This window comes from Gopherus flavomarginatus, chromosome 4 (assembly GCF_025201925.1).
Source record: "Gopherus flavomarginatus isolate rGopFla2 chromosome 4, rGopFla2.mat.asm, whole genome shotgun sequence".
NCBI classification, from domain to species: Eukaryota; Metazoa; Chordata; order Testudines; family Testudinidae; genus Gopherus; species Gopherus flavomarginatus.
Window position 1 is genome coordinate 213534184 of NC_066620.1, and position 13608 is coordinate 213547791.

Here is a 13608-nt window from a genome sequence, read left to right on the forward strand (position 1 = left end):
ACTCCCGGAGCCGGTGGAGCCAGGCTGCTGGTGTTAATTAGAGAGCGAAGAGCTCAATCCCAGTTCCTGGCCAGCCAGGAAACCTGACTGTGCAACAATTGCAGACTAAAAATAAAAAGCCCAGCAGGACAGCTTTTAGCACTGTTTAGGGAAGGGAAATGGACGTTTTTAGCAGTCGGAAGGTTAAATGTAGGAAAACTAAATCCAGACCAAGCCATAATCTGCTGCCCGATAGCACCCCCCCACCCCCCAGCTTTCTGGCAACGCTGACTCCCAGACCCATGCGGCACAGAACCTTGCCCCAAACCCAGGGATGTTCAAGGCACTCAGCTGAGACATAAAGCAGTGTATGGGTCTCTAGCCAGACTTCAGTGTATTCCCAGGTGTAACAATGCTAGTTCTGGCGGGACCCAACTGAGAGTGACAATTCAGGACAAATTGCTTAAAGCAGGGTAGTTAGAGCCCAAGGCTGGGATTTTTCCACCTCTGAGGCAAAGCAAACCAAACCAGACAGAGAAGACTTTAGCCTCACCCCACTGGCTAACCACAAGTCACACAAGCAATTCCCTTAGATGCTCCAGTTTCCCAGTATCACCACCAGTGCCACTCGTCCTGGGGATGAATGGTTATGAAAACCAATTCCCCAGTAAAAGAAAAAAGATTCTCTCGATCCTAAAGGACCAAGTCCCAGACCCAGGTCAATCTACAAATCAGATTTTACCCACAAATCACGCTGTTGCCAGTCCTTTAGAATCTAAAATCTAAAGGTTTATTCATAAAAGGAAAAAGATAGAGATGAGAGCTAGAATTGGTTAAATGGAATCAATTACATACAGTAATGGCAAAGTTCTTAGTTCAGGCTTGTAGCAGTGATGGAGTAAATTGCAGGTCAAATCAAGTCTCTGGAACATCCCCAGCTGGAAGGGTCATTCAGTCCTTTGTGTAGAGCTTCAGTTTGTAGCAAAGTCCCTCCAGAGGTAAGAAGCAGGATTGAAGACACGATGGAAATGAGGCATCAGCCTTTTATAGGCTTTTCCAGGTGTAAGAACACTTCTTTGTTCTTACTGTGGAAAATTACAGCAAAATTGAGTTTGGAGTCACATGGGCAAGTCCCTGCATGCTTTGCTGAGTCACAGGGTGTATCTGCCTTCTCTCAATGATTCAACTGTATAGCTGATGGTCCTTAAGCAGGCTAGGCAGAGCTGACACCAGCCTGTCTGGGATGTTACCCAGAAGCATAGCATAAGTTTGAAATACAGACAGTACAGAGCCAATATTCATAACTTCAACTACAAAAACGATACACACGTATAGACAGCATAATCATAACCAGTACATCATAATCTTCCCATAGATGCCTCACACAACAGCCTTTGTACAATATTTGCTGCAGATATATAACAGTGGTTTCAACAGTGATCTATATGGTTACAGATTCTGTCAGTAACGTCACACCAGGCAAGCTCTATGTGGCTGAAGGAGAGACCCTGTGCGTTTCCTACCCAGTTCCACACAGATCCCCACCCGTGTGGGGTCTAGGGAACAGGGACAGTGGCCGATAAGGGCTCAGATGGGATGGGTGTAGGTCTAGGCACAGACGGTCCCCCCCACACTGCTAGGGCTTGAGGCAAGAATTTGGGACTAGGCAAATGAACAAGTGCCATGTTCAGCTCCCTGTTTGCACCTGCCGGTGGCGCTATCAGCTTTGGGCCGTGCAGACCAATGGCCATATTGCATAGTGGCAGCTGTCAGGCGGGGAGGGAGGTGTGAAGAGGGTTCCTTGGGGACCGGAGCTGCCGTTACCAGCCGCTAGCGGCCTGCTCCCTCCCAACTCCCTGTGAGCGTCTCACACCTGGTTCCTCTCTTTCTCCTGCAGTCTCCAGGCCGCAGAGCTCCCCCGAGGACCTGAAGGCGCTGACGGGGAATGTGAACCGCCTGAACGAGAGCATCAGGGATATGCAGCTCAAGCTGCTGCAGCTGCCGCTCAAAGGGGACATCCTGGACCACATCTGGCGGCTCCAGGATCTGCTGCAGAATCACTCAGACTCCCTCTTCCTGATGACGGGCTCCCTGCAGAAGCTGGAGGGGTTCCTCTGGAGCCTGCAGGCCCAGGCGAGCCAAACGGACAAGGCCGTGGCCAGCCTGAGAGACAGCTTGCACCATCAGAGTGACATGGCCCAGCTGGAGACTTACAGGCTCTCAGTGGAGGGCAACAGCAGCCGGCTGCTGCTGGAGCACCACAACAGCCTCCTCACGCACCTGGCCACCCAGGTGGAGAGCCTGAGCGACCAGCTGACCGAGGTGGGCGGGGCCGTGGGCACCATCAACAGGACCTTCTCCTACGACGTGGGCATCCACCACACCCGGATACAGGACCTGCAGGTGCTGATCAGCAACGCCACGGAGGACGCCCGGCAGATGAGGCGGATCCATATTGCCATGGAGCAGCAGCTGAAGCAGGAGCTGGCCATCCTGAACAATGTGACTGAGGACCTGAGGCTGAAGGACTGGGAGCACTCCATCGCCTTGCGGAACATCTCCGTGATACGGGGTAAGGGCGCTCAACTGGCTCTCCTCTTCCTCCCCAGCCGAGGCTGATGGCGCCATGTGAACCCATCACATCACATGCACCATTGACTGTACAGCACTGCAGGGAGATAACAACCTACTACCGCAGCAAGCTGACGGATTTACTCCTTTAGCTCAACCGGTGGACGCTTCCCTTGCAACTGCCTGACTAGCTAAGGACAGGAGTATGAGGGTCTCTTAGCAGACTGCAAGCTGAAAGCATATTAATCATTTTAATGAAGGCAGTGCCTCAGGATTGCCTGAGCTTGAGGTCCCAGTGTGCTAGGAGCTGTACAGCTACAGAATAGTAGACAGTCCCTGCTCTACATAGATCGGACCAAGGTGGGGGAAAGGGATGGAACACAGAAGCCAAGCACTCAATGTGGTGACCCCCAATGGCATGTTAGTGCTATCATTTTTGCGGGGCAGGGTTGGATGTAGTTCGGAGGGGATTAGCGAAAGAGAAGGGCCAGGGAAGGGAGGAGGCGGACAGGGCAGGGGAGGGGAGCAGGTGTAGGGTGAGGCTGGAGTGAAGGTGAGGGAGCAGGTTGTCAGGGCAGAAAATGTCCGGTCAGAGTTAAGTGTCCTTAGGTCCCCGGTTGAGCTCCCTCTGGCACGGCTCTGCCCGCTTCAGTCTCTACTGGCTTCTCCCCGCAGTGGCTTGTTCACGCTTGAAATGCTACAGCAGCGTAGCTGCAGCGCTGGGGGAGGGGTTCCCCCATTTCCCTCCACACACCCTGTCATAGCATTCTTTCTCAGATCTGAACTTTAGAGTTCAGAAAATGAAATACTAGCACCTGAATCCTCTAAGCTTAATTACCAGCTTAGATCTGATAGCACTGCCACCACCCAAAAATATAGTGTTTTGGGGCACTCTGACCTCCCCAACCTTCCCTGGGGACCCCAAGAACCCAGATCCCTTGGGTTCTTAAAACAAGGAGAAATAAACCATTCCCCCACCTTCCTCCCTCTCAGAATTTCCCTCCCTGGGCTATCCTGAGAGATACTGATCCAACCCCTTAAATCACCATACAGAGAAGCATCTCCCTTCCCTTCCACAAAGAGGCAAACAGATTCAAGGAAAACAAAGAGAGATTCTATCTCTCTCCCTCCCGTCTCCCCCCCACCCGTCCTGGTGAGTTATCCCAATCCCCTGGAATAACACAAGGGAAACAAGGGAAAAAAATCAATCAGGTTCTCTAAAAAAAAGAAATCTTTTAATAAAAGAAAGGAAAAGTAAAGAATTATCTCTGTAACTTCAAGATGTAAATATTACAGGGTCCTATAGCTTACAGACACCAGAAAGAGACTTTCCCCCCAGTACCAATACAAATCAAAATATTCCCAGCAACTACACATATAAAAGTTAACCAGCCAGATCCACAATTGCAAATAGAGTAAAAACAATCAAAAAGTCTAAACCGCCTGTTTTACTTACTATATGAAAAGAACTTAGAGAGCCTGTAGTAATGTCTGGTCTCTCTCAGACCCTCCGAGAGAAGAAACCACAACGGACAAAGAACACACACAAAAGCTTCCCTCTGCCCAAATTTAAAAATATCTTGTCTTCTGGTTGGTCTTCTGGTCAGGTGTCCCGTTCCCTGCTTGTAACCCTTTACAGGTACAAGAGACATTAACCCTTAACAATCTGTTTAAGACACACCCCCACTGAGTGGCGGTAGCCAGGCTGACAGAAAAATTCTTCTGTCGACCTAGTGCTGTCTACACCAGGGGTTAGATCGCCTTAACTACGTCGCTGAGGGGTGTGGATTAAAGACACATACACCCCGAGTGACGTAACTGGGCCTACTGACCGTCTGAGTGTAGATCTGGCCCTCGCTGGAGAGGGAGGGGAGGCACCCGGGGGGTCCTAGTGCAGAGCGTCTTTCCCCCATCCCGCCCCAGTGCAGCAGCCCCTGCTTCAACTGCTGCTCCAGCTACTCTGCCATCATCAGCCTGTTTGTGCCTCCCGGCTGGGCAGAGGGGAATATTGTTGACAATCCATGGGGCTACCTGTCAAGACACTTAAATGGCTCCAAGCACTGTAGTGTCTGAGAACCTCATTGTCCCTAAGGGCTCTCAGGAGGCAGGGATGTCGATTTCGGGACTTGCCCACGGTCACAACAAGAATGGAGCTGAACACGAGAAGAAGCCCCAGGCTCTGGAGCCCCTGTCTGGTGTCTCTGGACTTCCAGCCCTACCCCATAGCCCATTCTTCTGACCTTCCTGCCACGTCCTTGCTCTCCCTGGGCTGTTCTGCCTGGGGGAGGGGCAGCAGGCTTTCACCTTCCTGCAGCCTGGGCGCAGGGCCTGCAGCAGACATCTGCGGGGGTGGCTCTGGTGCCATCGGCTGCACTTTCCAGTCAGTACTGAAAATGGAAACTTGTGTGCTGTAGGTAGGTTTGAGTCTGGGAGGTGGCACTCCCTTCCGGCCGGCGTGCTTGTGGCTCGGTTTGAACCATAATGTGTGGTTTGGGATGGCTTTAACGACCCCTCGGGGTTTAACGGCTCGCCCTCATGCTCAGCTTGTTGCAGGGAAGCAAAGAGACAGCCCGGTCTGTGGTGCAGACACATCCGTGGAGAGCGTGTGTGCAGTGGTGGTGTAGCTGTGTCAGTCCCAGGATGTTAGCGAGAGCAGGTGGGGGAGGCAATATCCTTTATTGGACCAACTTCTGTTGGTAAGAGGCAAGCTCTCAAGCCTACACAGAGGTTGTCTTCAGGTCCGGGAAAGGTAACCAGAGTGTCACAGCTAAATACAAGATGGAACAGGTTGTTTAGCAAAAGTCATTCGCACATATGTCAAAGGCCTATTTGGGTTATAGATTAGTAATAAGCCATAAATCCAGTGTCTATTCAGTCCATGATTTGTGGTGTCTAGCAAAGTTATGAATTAAAGTTCCCGTGCTGGTCTTTTGAAGGTGTCGTGCAAGTTTCCTATGAGGCTGAGGACCGAGAGGTTAGCTATGAAGTGATCGCTTTGTGAAGTGTTCACCCCAGGCAACAGGGTGTGTTCATCTTTTATTGTTTTCCTGTGCGAGTTCATTTGCGAGTGTAGCAACTGTCTCTTTTCACCCACATAGTTGTTATTGGGGCATTTAGTGCATTGGGTGAGGTACCCCACATGTAGTCACAGACATGAGTAGGACCCATGGATCTTAAAAGGTGTGTTCAATGTTGATTATTGTAGCAGTGGAGATACGTCTTCAGGTTTTGCATCTGTTGTTCTTGCAGGGTCTGATGCTGCTTTGAATTGCTGTGTCCTGGTTTGTGCAGCGCTTGCTTCTGATGATAAGCTTGGAGAGATTGAGGGGTTGTGTAAAGGCCAGAAGAGGGGGTTCCGGAAAGATTTCTTTCAGGATGGGTTGCCATTGTTTGATGATACCCCATATAGGTTCCCTTGTGGGGTGGTAGGTGACAACTAGGGGTGTGCATTCGCAGTGGGTTTTAGTTCTGTGTTGAATCAGGTTCTTTTGGGGTATTTGGATGACCTGTTCCATGATTCAATCTCCTTCTCTGATGAAGTGACCTTGTTTGGTGAAGACGGTTTTGAGTGTGTGAAGGTGCATATCCCGGACTCTCTCCTCAGATCATATTTGGTGGCATCTGAGGGCCTGGCCATAGAGAGCAGATTCAGAGAGCATAGGTTTCCCTTGAGCATGGGTGCCCTGTGCCATGAACTGTAGTTTGAGTGGCTGGAACTGAAGAGAGGAAGTTGAGCAGCTGAGAGAGGAAGCCAGGGGTTTTATAGTTACACCATTTAAAGCTCTCTGTTTGGGGGGACATTCTTTTCCATGACACCGATTTCACGCCAGTGACCAGTTGTGTCATGCTGGAGAAAGGAAGTCATTGCTAAAGGTTCCACACCCTATGTCCCTCCAATTAAACCAGTGTTTCCCCAAAGTTTGAAAGCTGAGCTCAGGCTTCCAGAAAATGAAACCAGCTGCACTAGGAGGTGTCAAAGGCCCACTCGAAATGAGCTGTCACTGCAGATCATGTAGGTCTCCTTAATCTGATTCTTCCTCTCCTTTCTTCCTTACCTTGATGAGCTGTAAAATGGTTAACAATGCGGATGTTTAAAGTATCAGCATTGGCATCCAAGTGAGCACCCACTGAAGTGACCCTGGCAGAGCTATTGTCTCAGGCTCTCTGCAGACTCAGGCAGGCATCTCTACATCAGCTTCACTCAAGTCACATTTTTAATTCTTTATTCACAATGTTGATCACTAGAGATGAACTTTTTTCAAAAAAAAAAGAAAAAAAAGAAAGAAAGAAAGGAAGCTGAAACTGGAGAGCAATTGAGAGGCTCATCTGACCTGCCGCCCCTTGCCCCAATTCTCCCCTGGCTAGTCCATCTTGTGCCCCACTCTTTGGAAAACACTGAATTCAGTGTTACAGATTGCAGCATCCATGCCGGGGAGGACCAGAGCGATGGTCCTACGGTCAAAGGACGTGTTGAAATAAAACTCTCTCATTAAAATGCACCCTCCAGGCCTTCTCTTTTCATCCAAAAAAAAAAAAAAGCAAAAATGGTTGAAGCCCAATTTTAAATAAACCTTTTGCAGGTTGCCTTTAAATATTGATATATAACCCCTGCTAGTACAGTGCAGGCCTTTGTCCTGCTCTAATGGCTTGTGAGTTAGTGACCCTGGAGCGTTAGAGGTTCATGCTTTCAGCTCCACATGCCCTGGGCTCAGTTCCCCCAGACAACCCGAGAAGGTATTTCATGGCAGATTTTAGCTGGCCAACAGCACAAGATTTCCCTGTGAACTCAGCCTGGGACTGTACTATGCCCTGGAAGGTGAGGCTCTGCATCACTGAAAGACAAAGGCCTCCTGAAAATAATCACACCATGCCCCTAGACCTGGGTATGTGCATAGGATATCAGGGTTGGAAGGAGGTCATTTAGGCCAACCCCCTCCTCAAAGCAGGACTAATCCCCCAGATAGATTTTTGCCCTAGAACCCTAACTGGCCCCTCAAGGATTGAGCTCACAATTCTGGGTTTAGCAGGCCAGTGCTCAAACCACTGAGCTATCACTCCTACCCATGAGGGCTAGCTGGCTGGCTGGCTGGCTAGCCGTGAGTAGGTTGGAGGGCATCTTCGCAGCTTTGCATTAAGCTAGGTTTATCTGTGTGTAAAATCAAGCAGACTGCATGGAAATGAAAGGTTAAATGCACAGCGGCTGAATTTGAACCCAGAAGTCACTTTCAGTTCATGGGAGGCAGATTCATAGATTCATAGAGCTGGAAGGGACCTCGAGAGGTCATTGAGTGCAGTCCCCTCAGAGAGCTGGGAGACAGAAGGGCCAGAGGATCTGGGGATAGCATTGGCCGATTATCCAAGCACAACTCTCATAATGCTGGCTTCTGCTAGCTGCAAAATGGGCCAGCTTGGGCCTCAGCTACATCAGGCCAGGGGCTGGTACCCCGGGTGAGCCAGTAGCCCGTGTTCTGAGAGGACGCAGGCACATGTCAGTGGGCTTTGTGTGCGGATGGGTGTGGTGGATGGTGTGTGGTGGATCTGGGCTTAAACATGGGTCAGTGCCCGGGTGTGCTGTGTAGACATAAGGCTGTGCACCTGCCCCTCCAGCACCACTGCAGGCCTCTCTAGGTTTGGCTTCTGCCCCCTGCCTGAGGGATTGGTGGTGGCTGAGGGCAGGCTGGAGCCTGACACACGAGGTGTGTTACTGTGATGAATACAAGCACAGCAACTCTATTCGGGTGGGCCAATCTCCGACTTGACTACCGCCGTGCTGACACGTTCTTGGCAGTCTCATCCTCCACTCCCTCTCTTTTTGGATCTCCATCTCTCCCGTGCTCTCCCTTTCCCCGTCGCTGTCGTCACCAGCGTGCTGTGAATCAGGGAATTTACGATCCCGGCGCCCTGCTTGGCCGAGCCGCCTTCCAAAAGAGCTTTCTCCCACTCCGCCTGTCCTCTGCTCAATGCAGCAATGTTCCCAGCTGGGGAAGGGGGAGTGGGAGCCCTCCTGCTTAGGTGGCTCCTTGTACCCAATACAGAGCAGAGGCTGCCTGGGGCTCTGGCATTGCCAGGCTGTTAGGAGAACAAGACAGCATCATGGGCCTGACTGCACAGCCGTTTGAAACCTCTCTTAGGATTTTTTAGTGTGTGGGTGACCGGATTCTCCCCCCATAGAACGGGTTCCTACAAAGCCCCTTGTATATTTTAAGGCTTTGAGGCTCTGACTGCTTTGGCTTATACCTTTACCTTAACAGGCAAATACTGACACCTATAGGCTGCGGGCGATATCAGCCTGGAACTCTTTACCTGTCCCACCTTCCCCTCTACGACTGCTTCCCCTTGCCAATAGTAGCGTGGTCATACACACAGCAGTGAACTGGCAGGTGTGTATGTGTGTGCACCCTCTACTGGATGGAGGCAGAACTTCCCAATCTTGTATCATAGATCCTATACTGCTGGCATCTAATAGAAGATTTTCCTTTAGTTCTGATAGCTTTTGAAGCAGGAGGCTCTGAGTTCGATCTCTGCTGCTTCTGGGATTCCTTTGTGGGCAGCCTAGTGGTCAAGGCCTCAGTACAGCATTTTTAGGAGCATCCCTTCTGTCCCCTCCCGCTCTCCAAGGCCTTTGGTCAGCTCTCATCCTGTCCACTGTCTTTGTTTTTCAGTGTCAGGAGGGCATGGGGGCACCACAGATGACCATGTGCATGGTCTTAAGACCAACTCCTGCCTTTGTGTGTGTGTGTGGGGGAGCAGTTCTGTGGGAGGGGGTCTTTGCATTGCAGGCAGACAGCTTCAGAGGGGTGCTGGCTTTCATGAGTAAGCACCCCCCCTTCTTAAAGCTGTAATTTACTGAGGCACGTTAGATTTCAGAACATTAAGGTAGTTTGATTGTCGCCCTTGGGGAGGGTCTGGAATGAAAACAAGCTGGTGGCTCTGAACACATGGAAACGGTCTTTTAACAAAACCATCCTTCCCCCCAGCACCCTGTTCTCGCTAACATGGGGGCACAGCTTGGAGAGCTTGAATCTCAGATAGTTGGGGAGGCGATGGAAGTGGATGGGGGTGGGGACCTGCTATAGGTTCTGGTGTGAAAGGGGCAACTCAGATCCGTTTTGCGATGCCCCTGGGGAAAAGTGCACACATCTCTCTTCGGCTTAAGGGAAGTCAGATGGGGCCCTGGCTCGGGTTATGTCCCCGTGTGCCTGTAATGCGAGGCCATGTGGAACTTTATGGAGCAGTTGCTGCATGAGGGACCTTGAATCCAGCCACGCTGGAGCCAGCTGAGTGCAAGAGTAAGAGCTCTTGAGCCGTGGGATTGGAGCCTTCTCTCTAGGTAGTTCCTGGCTCCCTGTGAGGTGAAGAGACTTTAACTGAAGGCCGGAAAGGGACACGCAGGTCAAATTTAGGTCCCGGTGCAGGCTCTGTGAACGCAGAAAAGGAACTTTTCTAAGAGCCCCCAGAGCAAACGGAAACGTTTCCAGGGTTGGCTTTGATTTTAAATCCGGTGAAGAGATCCCGGGTTAAACAAATGACTGGTCCCCTGCGGCGGTCACAGCCCAGATGTTGCACCACGGGGCTAGCGCAGCAGAACTGGAGAGTGAAACCGCCCACGAACCAAAGCACGGGGGACAAGTCTATGTTCAGGGCCTGTCCTGAGAGAACTAGAATAGCCAGGGGAGGGGGTAATTGTGGGTGAGACTGAGCGGCATCAGCAGCGCTGGACTTATGGAGGGAAGGGAGATTACAGGTCAGGCCCAAGGGGCATCGGCAGAGCCGTGTGTATGGAGAAGCCTCCAGAGCACCTGCTGTCATAATCTCCCTTCTCTGGGAACTTGGACAAATCACAGAGCAAGCAAGCAAAGGTCCTGCCTTCAGAGCTGCTGTTTTTTCACCTCATTGAAAAACTCTTCACCCTCCCCTTTAATGCCTGACATAGCTCCGCCCTTCATCCTCCCCTTTAATGCCTGACATAGCTCCGCCCTTCATCCTCCCCTTTAATACCTGACATAGCTCCGCCCTTCATCCTCCCCTTTAGCTCCGCCCTTCATCCTCCCCTTTAATATCTTCCACAGCTCCTGCCTCACTTGTTGCTTTGCTCTTTTCCTCTCCTTTCTCCCCCACCCAGCTCATCCCTGTGCTCCTCCTTTCTAGCAACTCTCTGCCTCCTCCCACTCTCAGCTTTGAACCGCCCTGTGTGTCCACCTCTCTGCAAATCCCACTACTGCCACCATCTCCTTTTCAGCAGCAAGCCACTCGCTTCTGGGCCCTCACCTAGTGTATCATATCCTGGCATGCAGGCCGCTCAGCATGCCAGGATATGATACACTAGGTGAGGGCCCAGTGATGCCTAGTGTATCATATCCAGCATGCCAGGATATGATACTCTATCAGCAACACCCATGTAATCTCAGCTGCCCTCTTTCCTGTGCCACATGTGCCTCCAGGAAGAAACCCAATTCCTGAGAGAAAGAGTCTGACTGTGTCCTGTGCTCTGAGTGGCTAGAGCTGAATCCTAAGTGCCCCACACAGATTTTGTTCAGTTCTTTCTCAGGCGACTGACTCTTGGTGTAAAGACTGACCACAAATGAATAAGGACCTCGGCAGCTGGCCTGATCCTTAAAGAGAATGAGTGGTTTAGCCCATGGAGGTGGGTCGTCGAGAGCCATGCCTTATAATCCCAGCTCTTCCACCAGCTCACTCTGCAACCTTGGGGCAAGATGCTTTAACCTCTGTGCCTTGGTTTCTGCAACTGCGAAATGGAGAGAACAAGACTGGCCTAGGGGGCTGGGGAGCTGTGGATTGGGTTTAATGGGTGAAATCCGTGCAGGCTGAAGGAAGACACCTGAAGAGTAGGGGGCGTTTAGAAATGAAAGCACATTCTCCATCAGTTTCTTTGGGTTAGGAGTTCACGTGTGGTGTGGCCATAGGGCCAAAGGTGATGCCAAATGAACTGGGTAGTTGCAAAAAGAGCACCGTGCTGGAGCTGATAAGTAACAGCCATCACCCTTGGTGACCCAATGGCTCAAACCTGAAGCTAGATAAATTCAGGGTAGAAATAATGGATAAAAATGGGGGAGGGCAATTAACCATTGCAGCAAATTACCAAGGGATGAGCTGGATTCTCCGTCCCTGGAGTTTTTATGTCAAAACTGCACGTCTTTCTAAAAATATATACGAGAGTTCAGTGGTTCTCAACCTTTTTGGGCTCAGGACCCGTTTGTAAATGTTTACGGCCTGTTGCGACCCAGTGAATAGTCTGTGGGTGGAGGCCCTGGGGTGGTTTCAGTTGTGTCCTGCCTCTGGGAAGGTTGGATCCATCCTGGCATTCACCCCACCATGGCGGCTCCTGCAGCTTCTGTGCTGTGGGGTGACTGGCCTTGGTTTTGGGTGTTGCAACCTCCAGGGTTGCAGCCCCGCTCAGGTTGGCCCAGCTCCCCTGACTGGACCAGGTTTGTGAAAGTGGAGTTGTGATCTGGCTCATAGGGTTGCAGTGCCACTCACTCAAATTTGGCCTATCCACATTTCCATCATCATGATGACTGGGCCAGACCTGAGTGGCGCTGGGAGCCCAGAGGTTGCAGAGCCTGGAGCAGAGAGACGAGCCCAGCCAGCCCCGTGGGACAGGAGCCACAGGAGCTGCCATGTGACCTTTTGAAACATTCTGGGGACCCAATTTTGGGTCCCGACCCCCAGGGTGAGACACCCTGACCTAGTTCAACCAGAAGACATGGGCAGAGCTGGTCATCATTTTTCAGACTAAACAGTTTTCCAGCCATCAGAAAATGCTGGTTTGACAAGATTGAAATGTGTCTCAGGAACATTTCAAGTTCATCAACTTTTTTGATGAAAATTATTAAAACGTTTGTACTTGGTAAGGTTTAGATGCTTTGGTTTGACATGCAAAACATAATAGATAAAAGCTGAAATGATAAAGTCGAAATGAGGAACTTTGACCTTATTGAAAGTAACCTCTTCAACCTTATTATTATTACAGTTACAACGTCTGGGAGTTCTAGGCATGGACCTGGACCTATTCATAGATTCTAAGGCTGGATGGGACCATTGTGGTCATCTAGTCTCACACAAGCCCTAGGACTTCCCCAGGATAGTTCCAGTTTGAACTAGAGCAGATCGCTTAGAAAAAACATCCAATCTTGATTTTAAAATTGCCAGTGACGAAGAATGCACCACGACCCTTGGTCAGTTGTTCCAGTGGGTAATCAACCTCACTGTTAAAAAAATTGTGCCTTATTTCTAGTCTGAATTTGCCTAGCTTCATCTTCCAGCCACTGGATCATGTTAGACTTTTGTCTGCTAGACTGAAGGGCCCACTATCAAATTTCTACTCCCCATGGGTATTTATAGACTGATCAGGTCACCTCTTAATCTTCTCTTGGTAAGTGAAACAGATTGAGCTCGGTGAGTCTCTCAGAATAAGGCAGGTTTTCCTGTTCTTTAATCATTTTGGTGGCTCTTCTTTTATCAACATCCTCCTTGAATTGTGGACACAATATTCCAGCAGTGGTCACATCAATGCCAAATACAATGGCAGTATAACCTCCCGAATCAAGATTCCTCTGTTTATGATTTCAAGGTTCCCATTAGCCTTTTTGGCCACAGCATTGCACTGGGAACCCACGTTCAGCTGATTATCCACCATGACCCCCAAGTCCTTTTCAGAGTTACTATTTCCCAGGATAGAGTCCCCTATCCTGTAAGAATGGCCTACGTTCTTTGCACCTAGCTGTATACATTTACATTTGGCCATAATGTGGAAAAATTGGAGACAGTCCAGCAGAAGGCAACGAAAATGACTAGGGGGCTGGGGAACATGACTTATGAGGAGAGGCTGAGGGAACTGGGATTATTTAGTCTGCAGAAGAGAAGAATGAGGGGGGATTTGATAGCAGCCTTCAACTACGTGAAGGGGGGTTCCAAAGAGGATGGAGCTCGGCTGTTCTCAGTAGTAGCAGATGACTAAACAAGGAGCAATGGTCTCAAGTTGCAGTGAGGGAGATCTAGGCTGGATATTAGGAAACGCTATTTCACTAGGAGGGTGGT

At 50.3% G+C, this 13608-nt stretch overlaps 1 protein-coding gene across 3 annotated transcripts in view; it reads left to right on the forward strand.

The window, feature by feature from the left end:
- The window catches only part of SCARA5 (scavenger receptor class A member 5), a 156818-nt gene that overhangs the window by 82967 nt on the left and 60243 nt on the right, over positions 1–13608 (forward strand). For all 3 annotated transcript variants that reach the window (XM_050948851.1, XM_050948849.1, XM_050948850.1), the window contains exon 4: positions 1877–2551. In XM_050948851.1, coding sequence (XP_050804808.1) covers positions 1877–2551 — 675 coding nt within the window. The remainder of the gene's footprint in view (positions 1–1876; positions 2552–13608) is intronic.